General features: G+C 33.4%; 1 protein-coding gene across 11 annotated transcripts in view; it reads left to right on the top strand.

Moving 5' to 3' along the window:
* LOC148231422 (spermatogenesis-associated protein 20) overlaps window positions 1-23567 on the top strand; it is a 99263-nt gene that overhangs the window by 11304 nt on the left and 64392 nt on the right. For all 11 annotated transcript variants that reach the window (XM_088195347.1, XM_088195351.1, XM_088195346.1 and 8 more), the window contains one exon: window positions 277-485. In XM_088195347.1, the coding sequence (XP_088051473.1) occupies window positions 277-485 (209 nt within the window). The remainder of the gene's footprint in view (window positions 1-276; window positions 486-23567) is intronic.

Raw genomic sequence — 23567 nt, 5'->3', positions numbered from 1 at the left:
TAAGTGCAACGCGTGACGAAGGTCTCGCGAGCGACCTTCGCGATAACAGTACGCGTATAATACGCGCCGAGGTCTATGAAATATGTATATATTACGTTTATATCGTAATCGAAAGTTAATTAGTCATATGGGCAAAAGCCAACGATCAGTTTTCCTATCAGTTATGATATTTTAGTTGCAAACGGTGACCTTTGCGCGAATTACGAGAATAGTGATGTTTATATATGCGTATAAATATATTTAAATAAATTAACCGTCCGTTCGTTTGCGTTGCAGTCCTAATCCGATTCGCGGTTTCTTGGACGATTACGCTTTTCTCATCAAGGGTCTTTTGGACCTGTACGAAGCTTCGCTGAACGGAGAGTGGCTGGAGTGGGCCAATGCTCTGCAAGACAAACAGGACGAGCTGTTTTGGGACGACGAGGGAGACGGATATTTTACGAGTACGACCCTAGACAGCTCCGTCGTTTTGCGACTGAAGGAAGGTAAGCGTCTTTTATTTACCTTTATCGCGGTTTTGGGTTGAATACTTTTTGATCTTTATTTTGTTTATAGTACCAATCTTTTTAACTATCTATTTTATCTTTCGGTAGACATTTATATAGTTATTTTCATTTTTGTCTAAGAGCCTGTCGGTTCAAGTTAGTTGTAATTCATCATACGTTCGTTGAGCGGTGGAGAAGGCCTAATTTATGAATATCTAATTATTCTGTTGCATAAAGATCTCGGTGAAAAGTACTATCTATGTTTTATATATATATTTTATTATTTTTAACACCACACTACATTTCAAAATTGGTTAATATCTCGGATAAAAGTTTGTAATAATTATACGAACCGCCAACAGATGTCTATTTATAATCGGACAACTAAAATCTCACTTTAATGAAATAAAATAATCTAATTTTTGTTTAATACTTAGGGATTCCAATCCCGGGATCCCGGATCCCGGGATCCCGGGATCCCGAACGATTTTCAATACCCGATGAGTCCCGGGATTATAAAACATAATCCCGAATTTTTTGGATTGATTAATTTATCAAGCACAATCGAATTATTATTGACAAAATCGTTATATTTCGTATACAAACTTGCGCGAGTTGCACGTGTCATCTGTGAATCTTTGAGGCTGTGAGTCTGAACGTGCTTTTTCAGCTGCAGGCTGCTTAGGAACCAAAATCAGATCAAGGCTAAATGATGAAACGCTTGATGCTTTAATGTTACTTCGTGAGTTTTTTCCAAAATAATGTTTTACATTAATTGTGTCTATGAATGTACATATGTACATACATTGTCAAAAGCTCATTTTTTATCTTCTCAAATAAATAAATAAGACCTTCCCTTTTTTTATTTTTATTATATTATTTTCTATTTTAAGTCCAAGACTAAAATTATACGTACTTTATACATTGTACGTTATAAAAAACTGATGTAAAAAAATATTGTATTATTCATTTTAAATTATTTTTATCGATAAAATAACATGAAAATTATCCCGGGACTGGTCCCGGGATCCCGGGATCGACTAATTGCAATACCGAAATCCCGGGATCAAAATTTTGGCCCGGGATTGGAATCCCTATTAATACTAAATATAGATCGTAATGAAATTATAATAAGCACTACACCGAATTCAGGTGGTTCTCAAAATGTGGCGTGGGCGCCGCTATTACAAGTTAATTCAATGCGATAAAATGGGACAAATGGCGTACCAGATGCAAGCCAGTAAGGCTACGTTCACACAACAACATTTTGATTCGATTTTTTCACGTATACGGTTTTATCGAATACTAGTTAGCATTTCACACATTGACAATTTGATTCGATTTTTAGCGCAGCTAGAGCATAGGTTTCCAGTCAGTGCACAGTCGCTATCATAGATCCAAATATTCTCTTATATTGCTATAAACTGGTGCGTGAACAACGTTTCAGGATATTCTGAGTTCATTCTCTACTGCATACTAGCTCACAACGAGAAAAAATATTTGAAAAGTTTTTCCTAAGCCTAAAAAATGATGAACAGAAATTTTATATTTATTTTCGTATGTCAATAGTTAGCTTTGATCATTTATTAGCAAAACTGGATGATTCGACTCTGCTGCGTACAGATACAAATAAGAGGCTATTCATCGGTACTAAAATTTCCTTTCTGAATTTCACTACAATTTGGCCCCAAAATATTCCTTCAAAGTAGCTGTAAAAAAGTAGCTTAAAAAAGTGAAAAATTTATTGAAATGAAACTTACATTTAAAGATTCGTAGATATTTTTTTATTAATATGTGAAAATGAAAATTAAGCAAATTATATGACAGTAAAAAATATGAATTAAAAAGCCGATAATTTTATAGCGAGATGTTGAGCGACACATCAAAAAACGCAATATTCTCGTACAATAATGTACCAACATAAATAAAATAATTATATCCTTACATATTATATTAAACGAAATCAAATAACATAGAAACGTTTTTTGGACATTTTATAAAAAACCTTCGATATTAGAAAAAAGTGACAAGTTCAAACAGTATACGGGAATATTTTTTCTCGAATACGGGATTTTTACGGCATGGCCTCTGTCTGAACAACTTGATACAAAATTCACTGCCACTGTTTAATTCGATAAAATCTCGTATACGGTAAAAGGGAAAAAGATTGCTTTGTGAACCCAGCCTAACTCACTAAGAACTGCTTGCGGTAATTGCCTTTACAAATTGTTATGAAATAACAAAAAAATATTCGCTTTTTCGCAAAGCGTGCTTGTTATAATTTGACATAGGGCGCCTTGGGGAAGCCTGGATTCAGCTTTGGTTTTGGAACCACTGCTGATTTCAATTTTTTAGTATGCTTCTTGTTCATGCCTATCATCTGTAAAAATGATTACAAATTATTTAATGAAGGTTTTTATATATTTTTTTTAAATTAAATATTATATATAAATTTATTATAAAAAAAAAATATCTTATATCGACTTATTTTATGTCAACCTGGTCCGTACCGCCCACTAGTGGGCGTTAAAAGCTTCCGTGGTGGGGGGGCGGGTGAATTTTGAATTTTGAATCTCAAAATATTTGAAAATTTTGCTTCACAATTTTTGTTTTTCCTTGAGGCTAATGGTTACAAAAAATATAAATTAAAAAAAAAAACGAAAGAAATGGGCGCGAACAACATAATATAGGGGAATTTTAGAAAAAAATGGTAGAGTCATGGGTAGAAAAAAATCAGAACCATTTTCCATTCAAATGACTTTTTCGAATGACTTCCAAGGAATTGTTGGGTATTCATACCGCGTCTTGACGGCCGGGACGCGTCCGATTTGGCCAGCCCTGGCGCTCAATATTTTCATACCAGTTGGCAAATATAAATTTCGCGCGAATTCAGCTCGCGTACCCGCTTTCTCGGCCGCAATCCGCCGAAAGCGAAAGACTCCTCTCCTCCGGAGGACGCATCCGGAAAACGGCTCGGAAAGCGCACAGACGTTCGCTGACAATAGAGTCGGTAGACAATGCGGCTCTACGCGACGGGAATACACAGCGACAGCGACTAAAGATATGAAGGAAATCGCAGGGGCGTTAAATACGTAGGGCGATATTGTCCGTTTTAATTCGCAGGGTATACACACAATATAACACTGTACACCATTTTTTTGTTTCGACTCGGCTCTGTATTACGACGTTATTTTGTTCTTCAGTCGCTTAAGTACGGCAAATTATTAATTTATTTAGCTAATTTTTACACTAAACAAATATTATCTAAACAAGAATGGGCGGTGAAATAGTTTTCCTCTCGATCGCTCGCGTGTTAAGTGACGAGAGTGAATGAGAGATAAGGGCAGGCTGACCGCATGCTCTTATCTTTCACTCACTCTTGTCATTTAACACGCGATCGATCGAGAGGGAAACTATCTCACTGCCCGCGCCTGGTACATACATACATATAATACATAATATAAACATAAACATAAAATACTTAATATTATAATTTATTTCTTAATGCACAAAAACGTTTCTTTATTCCATTTAGGAACTCCGCTACATTTTTATTTTTGTGGATTGTCCTGGGAATATTATTATACAAATTCACAGCTCCGTACATAATTCACCTGGCCGTACTCTTTTTCTTGTACCTAACTATCCTTAAATTGTCTCTATTTCTAGTATTTAATCTATATTTATTTTTATTTCTTATAAAATACTCGAATAACATATTATTTTCTAACTTATATATGTATAAATGCTAAAACCTTCATCTTAAATATTTTTTATTTTAGGTATAGGTATAATAGTAGCGATCTTAAAATTATTTCTCATTCGGGGCGTGTTTTATTTACTAAATAATGTAATTTAATTCCTAGTATTTCCAAAGTTTCTTTAATTATATTTACATATAATTCAACATTATTATATCCTTTTTTTAATTTACAAATTATGTTGTGAATTTATTTTAAAGATACTGATTTAAATTCACCTATTTTTAGATTCAATGTTTCATTATTGTATTGTAATAAATTGTTAAACTGAGGTATTGAATTCACAATCTCTTCTATACTCTCAATGTAGTATGTATTATTTTTTCTGCTAATGGTCGGTTAAATGGTTGGTTATATCTAAAATACGCATTCCCTCGTTATCTAAACCGTGCTGGGCCAACAATAAAACCAAAAAAATATTTTTAAAATATAATTCTATAATTTTTCAACATATTTCCATTTTTCGAAATAACCTTTCTCTATCATAAAATTTTAATTGTTCTTTTATAAAAATCTTTCGGTCTTAAGTCAAAATAGTCACAGCCTATATGACGATCGCTTCAATTAAAACTTTGTTTTAAACAAGTGCAAATAATAATATTTTGTTCGTTGTAAATAAGTTTTAAAAATCCACAAATTAGTAGAAAATTAAAATTTCCTCTTCGCAATCTCTTTTCCAAAATAAAGATCGCGAGGAAGAAACGCTCTTAGTTAAATTTATTTCAAACCAGAGAACCGATGCGATGGAGAGGTTATTACGAGGAGAACGTACTTTTATAAAACTATGACATATATCACGAGATTTTTTTTTTTTTTGTATACGATATTTTGCTTTAGTCGCATGTCACGTAGTTAGGTATCGCCTAGGCGTGGAACGAAAAGGACTTTGATTTTATGGTTGCATTTTGATTAGATCGTTTAGTTATTCAGTCGAATGGCATATTTAGTATTGACGTAGAAATATCGATTTGGGTAACAATAAATAAAATTTAACCAATCAGTTGTGTTTTTTATTTACGTAAATTTTCTATTTTTATTATTTCCCTTAGATTCCCGTAGTCGTTTTATTTTTATCCAATAGAACATATTTTTATCTATGGGAGCTTACTTCTAATTTAATTTAATTTCTTTTTATTATGAATCTGAACATCATGCCTTTTTCAAATGATAAATTTATACAATAAATTATTATACCATTAAATATTAAAAAAATAAATATAGTCCAAACCTAAAAATAGATGAACACCATCCCTCGTATATTTTCTAGCTCCTTGTGGCTATCGCCAAAATCATCATTGTGCTTGACAGGCTCGTTGAGAAACTGGATTGGCTTGCGTAAGAGAAACGTTTTCGAGCGCTGACGTCCTGGCCGCGACGGGCAAGAGTATGGGACGTGATTGCGACTTTCTTAGGCATTTAATCGTTTAATCAGGGACGTAATTTCAGATTTTTCCAGGGAGGGGGGCAAAAGCTAGCCAGTCAGGGCTCTTTTTTTAATAATTCGATTTCATTAAAATTCATTCTTTTGCAGCATCTATATCTGCATCAGTCGATTGTCTAGTGAATTTAATATGATGTAAAGAATACCAGCCACCACCGTGCTAGAATCTTTTTTAATCTAGTCTTTCAATCTTCATCCAAACTAAGAGCCTTAGCTTGAATAATTGAAAAAACTCAGAGGGACATCGTTTTGATGTTGATCATAAATCCATGATGACAAAAATCTTTCCATTTCATACAAAAATTGAATATTTATAAATGTGTGAAAGTCGAGAGCCGCCTATATATTACTACGTACGTAAAAGTAAAATCATATAATTATACTACTAAATGCCAGATATTTTTTTTTCACTGTTGAAAATATATATCTACCGGTGAAAATGTATTCCAATGTGATTTTATTGAAATGACATATTTAAAAAAATATTTTCTGAATAGATTCGATACTTTTCACTTTGATAGATAGCCCGAAAATTTATGGTTTAGAAACAAGTACGCCGTTTCAGCTTTTTCCAATGAGGGAGAGGCTAAAGTTGTCCGATCAGTAGTCGTTTTTTTAATATTTTGACTTCATTAAAATTCATTGTATTTTATTATATGCCTTGCATTTTTCTGGCTAAATTTAATAGGTAAAATAAATGACGTTCCTGGCTTCGATCCTTTAGTCTACCCGTCACGAACGAAAATAATAAATAGGAAATAGATAAGTTCATATCGGCTCTCCGTCTCAACGACTCGCGTAAAACTTCGTTTAAACAATCTGTCAAATTCGATTACGGCAGATTTGAGGATTCGCCATAAAAGATTATCTCATTCGAGAGGTTCGATTCGGCGATAACGCTCGAGTTAATCTGTCGGTTTCATGATTTTTTCTATATCATAATAAATCTTATCTCCTTCGATTCGACCAGTTTCTTCTTCGGGATCATTATTCGCGTCTATACATCGGGATCGTCATTCTCAGATACGTTTTCTAGAGTTCGCCGAGTATGAATATACTCGACTAAAATATATAGGAAAATCAAAGATCGAACCGATCTACCGATATTCCGTCGTCTTCCGTAATTTTTCAGTCTTATTTTTTTATTTATAAGGTCAAAATAGTGCAGTCCGTGACATTTCAGACTCGTAACGCTGAAGTTGCGGGCTCGAGCCTCGGCAGCAAACTCGAATTTTCATTTATAAAAAAATGTTATTCAAAAATAAACCGTTCCCATCTGCAAAAGTGGCATCTATTGATTTTAAATTATATTACACCTAATAATATAGATGTCACCGATTCTTGGACTGGTAGTTATTATTAGGTCATATGTTAGGTTTGTTGATGTTTAATAAATACAAGAAATAGTTGTATTCATCAAAGTATGCACCCATATTGTCAATACACCTTTGCCATTTCAGCGGTGGCTTGTTCAGTCTGATGGTGTAAAAGCTTGGTAATCGACAGTCAATGAAATCTTGGATTGCTTGTTTTACCTAATTTTCGGGATTTAATTGTTTTCCTATTAAAAAGTTATCCAAATTCCTGAAGAAGTGGTAGTCAGTATGGGAAAGATCTGGTGAGCATTATGGATGATTGATAACTTCCAATTCCAACCTGATGGACTTACCCAGTAGGTACAGAAGTATAACTACGTGCTATCCATTGCGTGCACCACTTCCGTTACCAGTACTAAGGCCCTACGAGTCCAACCCTTCGGGTGGGCACCCAACGTGTGACGGCCGCGTGAGCGGTTCCCCTGTTGGTAAAGATTTATTCTCTGCTCTACGCCTGTCAGTTTACAACGGAAGATTAAAAAAAATGAATTTTTCAGCCACGTTCGCTGCTAACGAAAACTAGTCGGTTATATTGAATTTAATCTAAAACATACGAACTTATTCATATCGTATATTGTTTTCTCAATTTTTAAGATCCACGTCACGGCTATTTTTATAGGCGACGAAACGGACTAAAATTTCCAAATCGACTAAATGGCAATAATTTCAAATTTTGTCCTTAAATAATCTCAAATCGGTTTATAGCTATTAACCCCAGAAAATTTATAGTATCGAAGAGAGAAAAAGTCTCGGTAAAATAATCCTAGTTTATATATATTAACCGCCGCAACGGACGCGTTCGACCCTCGGTCTATAAATCTTGTCGTTTTAATCCCGCACGCGATTGTCTCGGCCCTTCGCGCTAGAACCGAATTGCCGATAAATAAAATTAAAGGCATTTCATTAAGCGAGCTTAAGGACGGAAGAACGCGAATTGCCTAATTTACGGTCTAGAGCGTTGAAATTTTAGCCACTATATCCATCATCTGTCGAGAGTTCTTGCGGAAACTAGACGTCGATCCGTCCGAATAGTTCGAGGTCGATTTTCAAAATCCTTTTTGAAAGGGAAGAACGGTGTCTTGCGGGTTAAACGTTCTTCGAGTAAAAGGTATTTCAGTTTCGGGTTTTGAGGCTGTAGGGGCGTGACTGCAACAATAATTTAATAGTCCAGATGGCTACATCGGCGATCGGTGACCGATGAGGAGTTCGAAGAACAATGGTAAGAGACGCAGGTTCAAAAATATTCTCTGTCGTCGCGCATCTTCTCGTACAAATGGCAGTTTTAATTGACGGTGATAATGAGTAGCTAACGTCTCGGTGAACAGGGTGATATACATAGGACCGAACATATTGTCTTTGGCGCGCATATTCTCACACAGAGTTATTTTACTACTACTGAGATATATTTTCCGTTGTTATATGAGGTCTAAGCTTTCGTAATGATTCGATGATGATGTACGGGATATTTTTATTTTCGTTGTTCAAGTGGTCGTTATGGTGACCTCTAAATTGTGACTCATGGCACAGGTGGTTGAAGACCCCCGCATCACTGTTTACACTAAATTAATATAAAAACGCTAATAATGTTTGCCAAAGTTTGATATTATTTGTGAGTGGATCGATTTTTGAGGAATCGCCGATCTACAGAGATTGCTCTTTGAGATTTCGTTGAATATTTTAATATAAAATTACTTTATATGGAAACGTTTTAATTAAATTAATTCAAAACCTTTAAAATGAAATTTATTATTCAAATTCAGAACGCTCGTAAACACTCACGCGATTCGAATTATGAAGTACTTAAATCAAAAAGTCCTAAATAAATAATCGATCTACTGTCTGCAAATACAGAAGCGATCCGACAAATACTTGGTTTTAAAATTAAGTAATCGATAATTTCAATGAATCATACTTCGAAAGGCGAATACTTATATTTTCTTATTCTCAAAAGTATAATAAAAAAATCATTTTTGCAAAATTATGTAAAAAAAAATGCAATATATTATGGAATTACTGTTTTATTTTATTATTTATAAGCAACGCATCTGATGCTTTTGTATAATAAAATCATTATTGTCGTTGAGATGGTAGACGAATTACTATAAAACGCGAATCATACAGCTTCTTAGCGTATTTAAAGCTCTTCTTTTTACAAACAACTTTTTTTTGACCTAACTTTAGTATTCGGTTTAGTGCGCTTGATGTTTATTTTATATTTTATTTGCGAATGACATATTATGTATGGACGTAGTGACAGCTGGAACTGCTCAAGACTTAAAAAAACTTAATTTTTAATGCTTGTTCAAAAATAACTCTATAAAACCAACACGGTTTTTATTATTTTTTCCTAGCGTAAATAATAGTAGGTATATTGCGAGAGAAAAAATTCTCGCACGGTCAAAATGCTTTCGCGGCATTAGAAAGGTTAAGATCACCGTGCATTCCCGTCTATATCTCTTATAGTAGGTGATCTTAAAAGCGATCACTTTCTCATTAAAGGGTTTATAATAAAATTTAAATTATTATCAGTATATTATACCTAGTTGTGTAACATATTATATGATTGGTTACATGATGAAACTACACACGCAATAAATTTCACATTTCAGTAATTTTACATTCTCCAGTAACACGTTATTTGGTGAATATATTCTAACGGGGATAGAAAAGTATTTAAAATAAAATAAATCATATTTTAAAAATATTTTTCCTCTATATTAGTGTCATGCATTTTCTTGTAACCAATTTTCCTGTTCGTAATTATCGAGTACGCATTAATCACCGAACTTTAAATTTTATAATAGAAAAGAAAAATAAATAAATAGTATTATATTATGTAATTTGTTGCAAAATAAGAAGCCAAAAATTTATCAGAAACACTAGACGCCGGGATAAAGGTGTCTCCGATTCGCGATCCGAATGCGAAATCCGCACCTATATTCTGAGAAGGCGGTTCGGGTTCGCGCCCGGGATTCCAGAATAAGGTCAACCTGTTACGCCGAGCGCCAGCTAGGCCGAACGGTCAAGGACGGGAAAAGCTCCTGGAAAATTCGGAACGAGCGCCAGGCGGCGCTTCGCGGCCGCTTTCCCTTTTCCATTTCGGGCCGCGCGACGGCGCCACGGACGGCCGGGAAACTTCGACACTCTCGCCCTGATTAAGATCGTTTACGACTTTTCGATTTAATCGACACAATAGTGCGGTATACTAAACGGCAGACGACGAGAAACTGTACTTTGTTTCGGGATCGTCATCATAAATTTATTTTAACTTACTGTGTAGAAAAAAACTAGGAAATATAAAGTGAATGAATTTGTATATTTTTTATATGTTTATCACATTTTTTGAAAGCAATAAAATCGTGTCGGTGCAGTTGCAGTGGGAACGTTCGGTAACGAGCTCAACTCTACGAACTAACTTAAAATTATCAATAACTTTATGAGATCTTTAATGTCTCAGGACAGACTGAGCAATTTCTATTAATATATAATTAAGTTTTGTGGGACAGGCGACTGTCAAAAATTGAAAAAATAGAATTCGTTTATATTAGCTTTAGAAAAAATAAGTATCTACTAAATCAGGGGTGAGCAACTTGCGGCCTTACAAGCCTTTTGCATAAATCTAGATTTGTTTATTTCTAAAATGCCAATACAATATTTTTACGGGGGTCCAAAACTTCCGCCACTGATTTTGAGGTCCTTAATTGAAATTTCTTGAATGCGGCGTTTTTTGGTTGGAACTAACCTAATGCGGCCTTCCAACGTGAACATGTTTTGTAGTTAATTATAATATATAAATTACTAAAAATATTTAGTTTTGAGAGATATTTAAATAAACATCTTTACGCCCTTTGAATCGCAACCGAGCAGTTTCGGTCTATAGATCGATCGAAAACGCAGTGAAATAATATTTCAACCATATATACAAAAACGAATGTTTGAATTTGTTATTTTAGCTATCCAAAAAACACTCGAGCAATTCACTACACTACTCGTAAATAAACTTAGATCTGAGTGTATTTTTTATGGCTTTATCGTTTCGATTTTATTTTTAGAACGACATAAAAGCATATCATAAAAATATTTATCGATCCCTTATACTTTCGAGGTCGACGGATTCAAATAATATAAATACATTTATAAGTGTACGATTAGTAACAGCACAGTATCTGCAAAATTATGATAAAAATTCGATTAATATCTACGTAGTTATACTTACTTACAAACATTCAAAGAGCTGCTTAAATTACAAGAAGCAATAAGTGTTAAAGTAGAATAATATTTCAATGATATTAATTTTAGTTCGAATAATAAAATAAAATACAGTTTAAGATATAATAAAGTAGCAAAGAACAAATAAATAAATCTATGTGTAGAAAATAAAACGTTATATTTAATATTTAGGCGAGTACTTTGTGACGTAATATGCTAAAAAGTTTTCTCGCGGTGATGTTCTATTTTAGCAAAGAATGCACTTCTTTCTGGGACGGTTAATATCCTGTTGCATTACACAAAACTGATTCTGTCCCTGTTTTTTTATAATGTAATAGCATAATATTCATATTCTAAAAAAATTTTGATAATTTTCAGTCCTCCTATTCAGTTATAAATTGAAGGGTAGTTAAATCCGACAGTTATATCTTATTTATATGCTATGTGTCAGGTTGTTCCATAAGTCTTTAAATGAGGTAAAAATTAATACGTGTAATACTTTTGTTAAATTATATGGTCTCTTTTTTTACAGTTATTTCTCATGTTTATTTTATATCTGATTCGAAAATTGATTTATTTTTGGAAGCAAAAAATCTTCTGATGTCGGTTTTTATATCTGTTTTTGTACAATATTTTTTTCACCTAAAAATTGTTGCAGGTATCTAAATATTATATATGATAGTCGCTTGGAGCAATGTCTATGGTATAAAATTAAATAATTTTAGAGAAAATTACGTTTTAAATTACTCACTTAAATTTTGCTTCACGTCTCTGCCGCGTAAGTTAAATCTGGTTTCACCGGCGTATAGTTCTTATTGCAGTTTTCATTGTTGTGGAGCGAATGTATATTTTATTAATTTTAACCATATCATCTTTCGACTGTGTAATTTTGTTGCTAGATTTTATCTTCTACGCACATTCACCGTTGGAAATAGGTTTATCGATCAGTCGTTCTCGTTGATTGAGCAATTCGGCTATTCGTAAAATCGGACGGCTCGGTGAAGAGTCAGTCGAGCAAGAGTTGAAGTATCGTCATGGTAAAAGTGTAAAATGCACAAAAAGCTCGCCCGTGTGTGTTTACGTTTGTATCGACATCTAAATGCGCGCCGGAATTTTATTACTCGAGAGAATCGGAAATTTTATGTTACGTAATTGAAATAACTAGAGTTTTATTACGTTTCTGTACTATTTTATTTTCAGTCAACGACTGACCTAATTGCTAGACGCCGGTTATGACGCATTTTTAGCATTACGAGCTATTTAATGAAAATACTTCGCGTGCCTCGCTGTTTGTTTATCTTTGTTACCGTTTTTTTTACTTTGAACCAAAATTTGATTCGTCTAAAAAAGAGCTTCTTTCATAATATTGTGATATATCGTATGAATTATATTTTATAAATATTATATATCTAGAACTTTTTAATTTAATGTATCTACTATATGTAAATAATGCTTCGATGAGCTACATTAGTATTTAATACGTATCGCATAAGGTACGATCCAATTCGATTATAATTAATTACATTGAGATTAGGAAAAGTTGAGAAAGCTCTATTCGAGGTGTGATATTAAAAATATATTTTACTAATTTTAAATTATTTTTTAATAAAGCTTTCACCCCGCAAATAATCGGATTATATTTATTAATACTAAAAAGCCTGGACAATCGTTTACGGCTGATAGTACAGCATGTATGCCATGTTTCCGCAGATAGTCACTGTCCGGTGACACAACCCCTGTGCCGCATTTTCGTCGAGCATTATTAATCTATGGCACAACCCATTTATCGCTTACTCTTTTATTATAACGGAGTAATCACCTTTTTAATAAGAGAATATAAATTGTTTTTTTTTATATATTTTTTTATTAATTATTAAAACAAGTTACTGTCGTCTGGTGAAGTTTAACTATGTAACCGCGCGAAGTTTTAATGGTGAATTTTTAATGTAGTCCATACAAATTCGATTCTGCTGCGGCGATCCATCTAACCCACGACAAATACCGTTTTTTGTGTAGATCGCGGTGGTGATAATAATACGATTAATAGACACATACTTGAAAACTATCGAGGGATATTTTATTTTGCGATCGATATTTTTAATTGATGGCTTATCTTTATTTAAATTTTAGGGGGCGTAGCCTTAGGGGTGGTTGACCTCGCGGACAATGAGGCTCTTTGGTGAATCTCATTGTTAATGAATGAACGTTTTTAGTCACGGTCGTTAACAATGAGACAATCGCCCTTTTAAATGTGTCTATATGTGTGGTCGCCACAAAATTATGATCGACGCGTTATCCAATAATAATATATTTTGTTTAAAATGGCTTCAAATAATGTTTTATAGTTTCCCAAATAGAATTTCCGTCCGTTACATTGAATCGCTTAGAAAATTGCAACGACCCAGGTGCGTCGCCCCGAGACCGATATTATTGCAAGTGTCTGGAAAACGTTTCGCGTATTGCAACTTTGTTTCGATCCCTTTTTTGCGGCGGCGACAGTGCTGACGTGTGAAAACATATCTAAAATCACAGTCGGTCGTTCTCTCTCTAGACTCTCCGTTTTCTCTGTAAACGGCGCTTTTATGTTCCAATTAGTAAATAATAAAAAAAATCGCGTGACGCGGCGGCGACAGGGGCGAAGAGACCCTTTACACCCGCCGTCGCTAAAGTCGGTTAATGGTTAAAAAAGACTAATCCGACCGGCTGCACTTTGAGAAACATCACGTACGGGGGGGGTATGTCACTCAACCTCCTTTCGGAAATGGAACGCGCAAAAATTTTTTTGCAAATGCGATTATTTTTACAACTTAAAAACATAATTAAGATACATATATTTTTTAATTTCTCCTCACAAAGATTGGACAAGGGTCTAAATCAGGGACGTCATTTAATATTTTAAAAGGGGGAGGTGGGGCAAAAGTTGGTCAGTCAGTGGTCGTTTTTTTTCATATTTTAATTCCATTAAGATTTATAGTATTTCATTAAGTGACATGCATTTCAAATGCAGGCCAAATTCAAAGGGTCCCTATTTAGAATCCGCGTCAAAAGCAATAAAATCATAATTGCAAATGTTCTATTAGGATTTTTTTTTTAATAATATTACTACTTAAAATAAGTGAGAATCAAATGAAGCACATCTAAACCAAATTTCGCCCAATAGGAGAGCGCCATCGCCGTCGCAGTGGGAACGCTCCCACTGCTCCCACGAGCGTTCCCACTGCGACGGCGTCGACACGATTTTATTGCTTTTGACGTAAATTTTTCACTTCTGAGAAGTGATAATTGTTTGTGTAAGATTAGGAAAATCTAGGTGAACCTAATCTGTGATAAACGACCGTAATTTTAATAATATAATAATCAATAATTCCGCTCTCTAAGACAAGATTAAAACTGATAAACCCAGCTCCGAGATTCGAACCCAGATACTTCAGATCATTGACTCGCTTATTGTGCTTGTCGAACATCTTCGCATCGTCTGAACCGGACGATGCGAAGAGAGAAGCTGTGGCTTCTGCGGTCTTCGACGGTCTGAAGTAGGTCGAAGTTCTGTTCTGATGTCTTAAACCCCGAAATGGATGTTTATTTGTAAAAATAAGTTTCCGAGGAAATGTCAGTTAAAGTGATTGTTGGTTGCCCGCGTTCCCGTATTTTTGTTTTTTTTTGTTTTTTTTTGCTGCTTTTGGTGGGATGATCAATTACAAAAGGGTGGCTGTTGGATAGTTTTTTTTAAACCGATCGCCGTTGGCTGCTAAAGCAGATTACAAACAGCCGTTTGAATAGCATTCTTTAATACACGTGTTATATTTGCTTAAGACATTTACGACGACTTCTTTTATTATTTTTATTGAAAATTGATACTTTGACTCAATCTGCAAAAATATTTTCTCACGGTGGTGTTCCATTTTAACAAAGAAGTCCATTTAGACATTTAAAACCTGTCTTAATATCACACGCCGATTGGCTTTATCTGAGTGTGATAAAATAGCATACTGTTTAAATTCTCACGCCTGTAAATCTGGCTATTTAATCCTTACATTAGATGGTCCAATTGTAAATCGAATGGTGGTTCAATTGATGAACCCGACACCCCTTTGATCGATACGATAAAATATTATCTTTTTAGTGAATCCGAATGACATATTTTTTTGTTTGTTTTGCCCTTTTATTCATTCGCGACTTATTTCGACGTAACAACTATGGGCGCTCCAGAAAATCTCTGTGAATGTTTCTTATAGTAAATATAATAGCATTTTCCATAGTCCGTACTACATTTTTTCGACGGTAACTACTAACGTTTTACATTAAAGTCGCGGTGTTGTAACTACAATATAAATGGTACTTTTTATATTTTTATTACGAAATACTTATTTAAATAACTCCAAGTAACGCCACAATTGTAACTGCGCAATAAAACGAAAAGAGGGGAATTCAAAGTATCACAGATACTCCGCTATAGAAAAGCATGGTTGTAATAATGCGACCGTAAAATTATACTCAAAAGTGGTGGCCGACGCGTTAAAAATGTAATTTACAGCCTCGTATTAAATTCCTTAGGCTGCGATTTCAATTTTTCTCACATGCATAAAGAAAATCTCGACGAGGTGCGATTTTTTAGTCTCGAATCGTAAATCTCGTAAAAGAAGAATACCGCAAAAAATTGTAAAACAAAACGCGCAATAATAAAATGGCACACGTACTGCGATATGCATTCCTCGCGCGCTCGTAGCCAATTAAAATGTGATGAATTTTTGAATAACCTAATAATAAGCAGTCGTCGAACATGTAATGAAATATTCAACGATCACAAAACCGAGAATCGAATAAATTCTGTCAAAAAACCTAAAATAAACTTTAGGTTTCGAGACCGATGTGTGACTTTTCAGCCAAATAAATGGCGGTAAATATAGTACATATTTATTTATTTATAATGTCAAAATGGTATTGTGTTGTTTTTAGTAGTAGCTTCTGATTGTGTATGTTTTTTCTTTTCTCAATTGATAGATAATATCTGTGTTTAAACTATTATGTTGTAAAAACAACAGGAAAAATAATATTACAGAAAATATTTATCTAACATACCATTTTTTTTTATTATTTAGTATATTATATGGTACAAGTTTTAGGATTTTTAACAGCATCATTAAACCACGGTTTTGCGTTAAATCGACATTCTGTCCTGAAACTATATTGACTTTTTATTTTCTTATCCACAATATTCTTATAAATATTGTTCTATACGTCAAAATATCCACACAATAGAAGAGCAGCATCCAATATATTTTTCCAGCTCTTCCTTATATAATCTATAGCTCTATTTCTTATTATATTCCAAATAGATTAACTATGCTTTTGAATTTCGATTGTCTATTTACAATCCAAAGAGAAATATGTGTTAAATATATCACTAAAACGGCGCTCCGGGTAATTTTACACCCCTTTGAAAGCGCGCAATAAACTTTCCCTCATAATTAATTCAATTTTAAGACTTTAAAGTAAGCGCTTGTATGATTTTGGTTAATACAATAGAACATATCGTCGGTTTAGTTTTAATTCAAACACATCTTGTATTTAGTAAACGTATCTATGTTAGGAATGACTTTTATTTTGTCGTATTTTTCTGATATACTTTAAACCTAGTTATGGTTAAATCCATGTAAATTAGCAATTAAAATTCCTTGACTAATTATTTATTTTATATTGGAATTCTTTCTTACGTAAGATAGTATTTTTAATCGTAATTCACTTTTATGCGTATTACAATGTGTAAAATCTGTATATGAAATATAATATGACTAAGCATTAAATCGACGATATTCAATATGAACACAATGGGATTTTCCAGTATTAATACACTATAAAAATAACCTAATGGATATTTTATAGTGATATAAAAAACGGAATTGTATGAGAGAATCCATTCACACGTGATGTTAATGTATTGGCACGAAACATCAATCTTGCACGGCTACCATAAAAATGTATCAATCGCGAACAACTTACGACTTTGTAACGACAGTTCATACGCTGGGTTTATATGATATGAATTTAATTTTAAGAAATAAACGCAGAATCTGACAATAATTACAGATATGCATCATTTAATATTGGATTGGCCCTACGCTCGAAATAAATTTTCTATAATCATTAAATACAAATCTATTCCTCGATAAGATATATTATATAATCCTTTTGCTCGATGATCAGAATCAAGCTTTTTTAGCTTAATATATCGCTGTGACGGATATCCGAAGATCATTTCCGTCTTCTATGCAATAGTGATTGTACTGAATGAGTAGTAGAAAATACCATAAAAATAATTCTGCTTTATATCAAAGTTGTGGAATATTTAAAAATACTATTGGTTTAAAAATAGTATTTTTATTAGTTCATTAAGCGCTTTTCGCAAAGAGAAATCGATATCTAAATTCATAACGAACGGACCAACTATCCAGGTCGAAATAGCCATTTTTAGCAGATCGTGAAAACAAATTTACATATCACTGTAAAGCAGCTTCGAATATTCCACATACCCAATTACTCCATTAAAAAAATACTTGATCGTTTTTAGCCTATTAATACATAATAGAGGTTGGTTTGCTGTCAAAATAAAAATAAATGTCTACTTCGGGTTGTTTCGCTTTGGTTCAGTGACGCGAAGTTATTGAGTTATATAAAATTAAATAGTTAATATGAAGTGAGGAATATTTTACTTGCAATATATATCTGAAAAGCTGATGTAACATTACAATTTGTAAAAAAGCCATTCTCGCTTTTGTCGACATATTGAAGCATTTTATACAATGTATTATATTTTTTAAAATACATATAACACATTCTCTATGAGCTGTAGTAGCTCATTATTAGATTATTTTAAATACCTAGTTCGATTTTAATTAATCATCGCGATATTCATCTGTGAGATTAGGAAAATCTAGGTAAACCTAATCTGTGATGATCGATCGAAATTATAATTATATAAAAATCACTAATTCCAATCTCTCAGACACGATAGAATAAAAAGAAAATAACGGTGTATATAGGATTCGAACCCAGGTCTTTCAGGTTAATAGTCAGCGACTTATACCACTCGTCTGTTGTTTTCATTTAAACTGTTGAGAGAGTTTACTCAATTTCAATTAGTGGCCACTATAATCGATAACATAAAAAATGACGTTCTTCTTATTTATATTGAATATTTGATTGACAGTTCCGCCATGATACTAAAGTTCGATTTAACGCGCTAAATATAAATATGCCGGATTGATTGATATATCCGATTAATGCGGAAGCGGCTAATTTCGAATTAGAATTTTGCGATAGTTCGATACGAGCTAGATACAAACAAAATGAAGGCAATTTTTGGAACAGTAGCGAATTAGCTGGTACGTATCTGCTATTCTGAAAATACAAATTTATATTTAGTTCCACTTCCAGCATCTAACTAATACTTTTCATCTTTACAAATACAAACTGAACCTATAACGGGGTATTTGTTACCGTTTGAAGAAAAAAATAAACTTTATATTGAGATGATAACTGACGTGCATAGATTACTGCTCGTTTAGCTTAATTCTAAAATTGAAATATGAAATATAAAAATAACTATGTATCGGTTAAAATATCCACATCTTGGATCGACTTGTGATAATTGAGATGTCATTTTTTTAATTTTAATTTTTGCACATTTAATATTAATTTTAGAATATCGACTCATCCAGGATACATATATTGCATTTAAAACCTTTAATGGTTTACCAAAATTAGCAAATTAGAAAATATTTTTTAATGAATTTATGCAACTTTACATTTTCTATTTACTATGCTTCATATTTTTCTTATTTGTCTTTTTTTAAATATAAAAATCAATATTTAAAGTATGCTTATTATATATTTTTTAATGTATACGTAACTCTTACTCATGCAGATTTACGTAAATAATAAAAAAATATTTCGGCGGATTTCAAAAATACTTTGGACTTTCTCGTGGTTAATTCATTTGTGGCTAAGTATTCGTAGCATATAACTAACTGCATGTTTTCATTATGTTTCTATTCGGTTCGCGTATTTATTATTGCGACGGTAAAGTCGGCCTCTCGTACTCTTCGTGTCCCAGCTCCTCGAATGCGACGACGCGTCTCTGTATTTATCTAGAGCGGGCCACAGCCAACTTTTCGCGTCAGTTACAAGTTTTGGATTTATGTTAAACGCTCCCGAGGCGCTTTTGCCCGTGAATTTTGACTCACGAGACGTAACGGGCCGACGCCGAACCATAAGCAATTATACAAGACGTTTACGAAATATTTTTACTTTAACTTTTGTCACTCGCTCGCAGCGGCAGATGCGAGATACGGCGTTAAGATCGCTATTACCGTTTACGGCTCGCACTAATTTTCAATGAAAAACAACAAGTTCAAAGTTTCATATCTACATTGCGAGATTAAAGGTAGAAATAATATTTAAAATCCTCGCTGAACAAACAAACGTTCATAGGAACGTTTGTTTTCAAAGTTACTAACTAAATCCAAAAACGTACGACCTTACATTTCCGCTATTCTATACGCGTACAATATTTTGGAACAATACATATTTAAGTGGAGAACGCTGTACCGGCTTTTTGCCAAGTTTTCGCGCAGTTTATATTTTATTCCGTAGAGAAGGGCGACGAAGGCCTTACAACTCTCCGATGATGTAATTTAGCAGTTGTGGATGCAGCATCTGGGCTGCAGTTTCTAAAGGCGGTGGTGCAGACCTTTCGAGGCTCAAGAGTAGAGCTACATTAATTCATTGCATATTCAAACAATGATGTTGAATTAAATAAACTAGAGTCAATTTACAAAACAGATATTTTCGTAATAGATTTAGACGAATAAATAAAACATTTTATTTTCTGCTGCCGCGCGCTCTTATGTCTCACTCACTCTCGGCACTTAACACGCAAACGAGCGAAAGGGAAAAGATCTTACCGCATCTTTCTTACGCGACTTAGGAGTAAGAAAGGGAGCCTTTTTTACGCATGCTTTTTTATGTAAAAATTTGTCAGTCTGGCCGCGTTAAATGTTGTTAATAACTGTGGGGCAACAAAATTGACACTACCACGTTTGTCCAAAAAAGTACGATTTTATTACAGATTAAATTATTTAAACTTACTCTAGCTCTCATTAAACCTATCGTTCATTCCGCAGATAATGGAGTTGAAAACATGAGATGACACTTCACTACTGTATTGTTTTATTAAAATTACATCATTAAATGTAAGGTAGTGTAAATTGCGTACCGTCAAACCTAACGTTTAAACCTAACGTTGCGGATGACGCGTTACTCGGATTTAACATGTCAGATTCCACTAAAAAGCTTTAAAAAGAGGCGTTTAAACGCTATTTCGCTCGGCGATTGCTCGTATTAAATTTTCAACCGGAGATAAGGACCGGCGGGAAAACTTTAAGGTTTTCCGGAAAGGAGATTGTTTTTTTTTTCGGACAGTCTCCCGCAACCTTCGGCATATAGTACGTATACGTGCTATATGCCGCCGTAAACGAATTTACAGGAGAAAAATTGACCTGAGCCGCGATCGATCTTCGGCACGGGGAGAATTAGGGATATTACAAAGCCTTTTCGCTCGCTCTAGCAACAGGCGGCTTTGTTTTAGAGGCTTCCGAGGGATGCTGTGTTCGGTTCCGTCCGATAAGTGGATCTTGAGTTTGTTCGACTCTTACGTTATATTCGCGTATCAAGGTCCATAGTCTAGGTTATTTTTTGTCTTCGACAATATATTTACCAAGCTGAGAATAATTATAATAGTACTATTGGTTTGATGCATTTTTTTTATAAAGCTAACTAAATATTAGCATAATATTTAAATATAATGCATTTTTGAATAACCTAATAATAAGCCTAATAATATGTCACTAAAATTCGACTTACACAAAGACGGTTTAAACAATTTATTCACAATTTTTTTTATTGGTGAATGAATGCCATACCTGGCAACTTTCGAAGCCTGATGGTGACAAGTTGAACGTCATAATAGGGCATAGGGCATCTAAATACCAGGACAAATTCATTATCCGGTTCTCGGGTGCTTCACCATAAATTAACCGAATACCCGGTTCGGCTCCGGATAATTTTTGAGTTATAATTTATATTATATATTATTTTTTTGTGTACTACCGTCCCCCGAGTATGCCGTGTGTATTTTTTGCAAATACTCGCATTTTATTGTTTTGAGGATGCCAAAACTAAATGTGTTTGGCGAAATATAAGAATAGCAGGGGTATTGGGCATCTTAAAAATTGTGGGAGATATAATATATACATATTTCAAGTCAACCAGTTAACCGTTGTTAGACATTTCCGTCGCATAATAATAATTTTGTTGTAAGTTTTTACTTCTCTGAATTTTCATCCGTCAATCAATTAGACACGCGTTGCTTTGGGTATTCGGATTTTTCCGGATAAAATTATTCCAAATACGAATTTCGCGGACAGATTTTTGCGGACTGGAACTTTCCGGACACTGATTTTTTCAGACAAGATTTTTGCGGACACTATTTATTTCGGACAAATAAATGTTAAATAAAGATTAATTAGGACTTTTTGACGGCGGCCTTTATAAAAATGAATGGCAAATTTTGGATGTAATCAATAAAAAAAAATTCTGTGTACACAGATTCAATGCGTGTTAAATTTTTACCTTATGATTTGTTGTAAATTGTTATTTACCTACATTCATTCCCAAATATGCGCCAAATTTTATTATTATTACATGTATTGAATATCCGGAGGACAACTTCGAGCGCGTCTTAATTACCTTTTCCCATTATTAAAAGCGGCATTTTTGTTTAAATTCGTTTGAAAGAAATGACTTTGAAAATTGTATATTAAAAATTAGAAATTTAATCTCTTGCTGCTTCTGAAAGTTGCCCGCTTGAATCGGTTTTATAAACTCTTTGATTCCGTCCTAGAATTTATAGAAAAAAGAGATGATGTTTTACGATTCCAAAAACGACATTTGCTTGTTTGACAGATTTGTTTAGCAAATCTACATCTTCAAAGCGATGAGCTGAATTTGATTTCGATTGAATTTGTGGCAAAACTTCTTTAGAAACAAGATCTAAGACGAGGAGAACTCTGATTTCAAATTTATTTTCAGTAATAAAATTTGTCAGCTTTCGGTACCGGCTTCAATCGACAATTTGATGATGTTCTTAAAATGAATTTACCTGATTGGGTTATGGACCCTTTTCAAGTACAAACACAAAAATCTTTAAATTTATGAAAATAACAAAAAACAATAAAAACGAAAAGTAGCCACGAATAAGGAATTGCAATACAAATTCAAAAGCTCTGGCTACAAAGTCAAATACTTAAATTGTGTTTTTCATAATATTCAGTAAAACGTGGGTTTAACAGAGTCAACATCTTTTAACTAAAAAATGAACCAACTGCAAATAATATATCGCTGTGATTTAAAAATGCTATTGTCAAAAATAGAACTAAACAATAATAAACTGCTAGTAGCACACCGGGATCAACTTTTTCCTTGGCATTTTTTTATTGTTGTTCGTATTGTTTATTTCAATTATGTTTCTTTATCCTATTTTTTGCAAATGTTACTATTGTTTATTTTTATAAAACAGAAAATACATATTTCTGTCTGTCTGTCACAAGAATTCCTCCGAAACTGTGAACAGTAGCGACGTGGCATTCGCAAATCTCATTATGTCTGCAACTTCAACTGGTTAATTCAAAGTTAAAAGTAAATCTGAAAAGCGACGTGCTAACGACCGATTACGTGCTACTGCAATACTATAGTAAAAATATTTGTAATAACCGTATGAATACAATTAATTATATTAAATATAAAATGAGCTTAAATATATCCACGGAGAAGCCCGGTAATAAATATAGTAATTTTCTAATATAAGCATTAAAGTATCATATGTATAACACTATTTTATTATATATTTTCCGTTGGTAGAAAAAATAATTGCTTTAAAAAAAGGGGCAGTGGGCCAAATTAGTTTTAAAATATGTGCTTCACACGATTGCTTATTTATTTTATGATATTAAATCTTATGCTGTTATCTAGCAGGCGTAAGCCTAATGCGTTACAATGGCGTAAATCTGTACCAACTGAGTGAGTCAATCAGATATATTGAATACTATTAATATTAACCAATATTAACCATCAGATAAAGTCTGCGAATCTGTGACATCTATATAATTAATTATAAATTAGTATGTATAATATAATTTATAACCAATAGATGTCACTGCAGCTGGTGTCATTGTTTTTA

Source organism: Plectrocnemia conspersa, unplaced genomic scaffold, assembly GCF_051122295.1.
Source record: "Plectrocnemia conspersa isolate PC_06_02 unplaced genomic scaffold, ASM5112229v1 ptg000010l, whole genome shotgun sequence".
Lineage (NCBI taxonomy): Eukaryota > Metazoa > Arthropoda > Insecta > Trichoptera > Polycentropodidae > Plectrocnemia > Plectrocnemia conspersa.
This window is presented reverse-complemented; position numbering and strand designations above follow the sequence as displayed.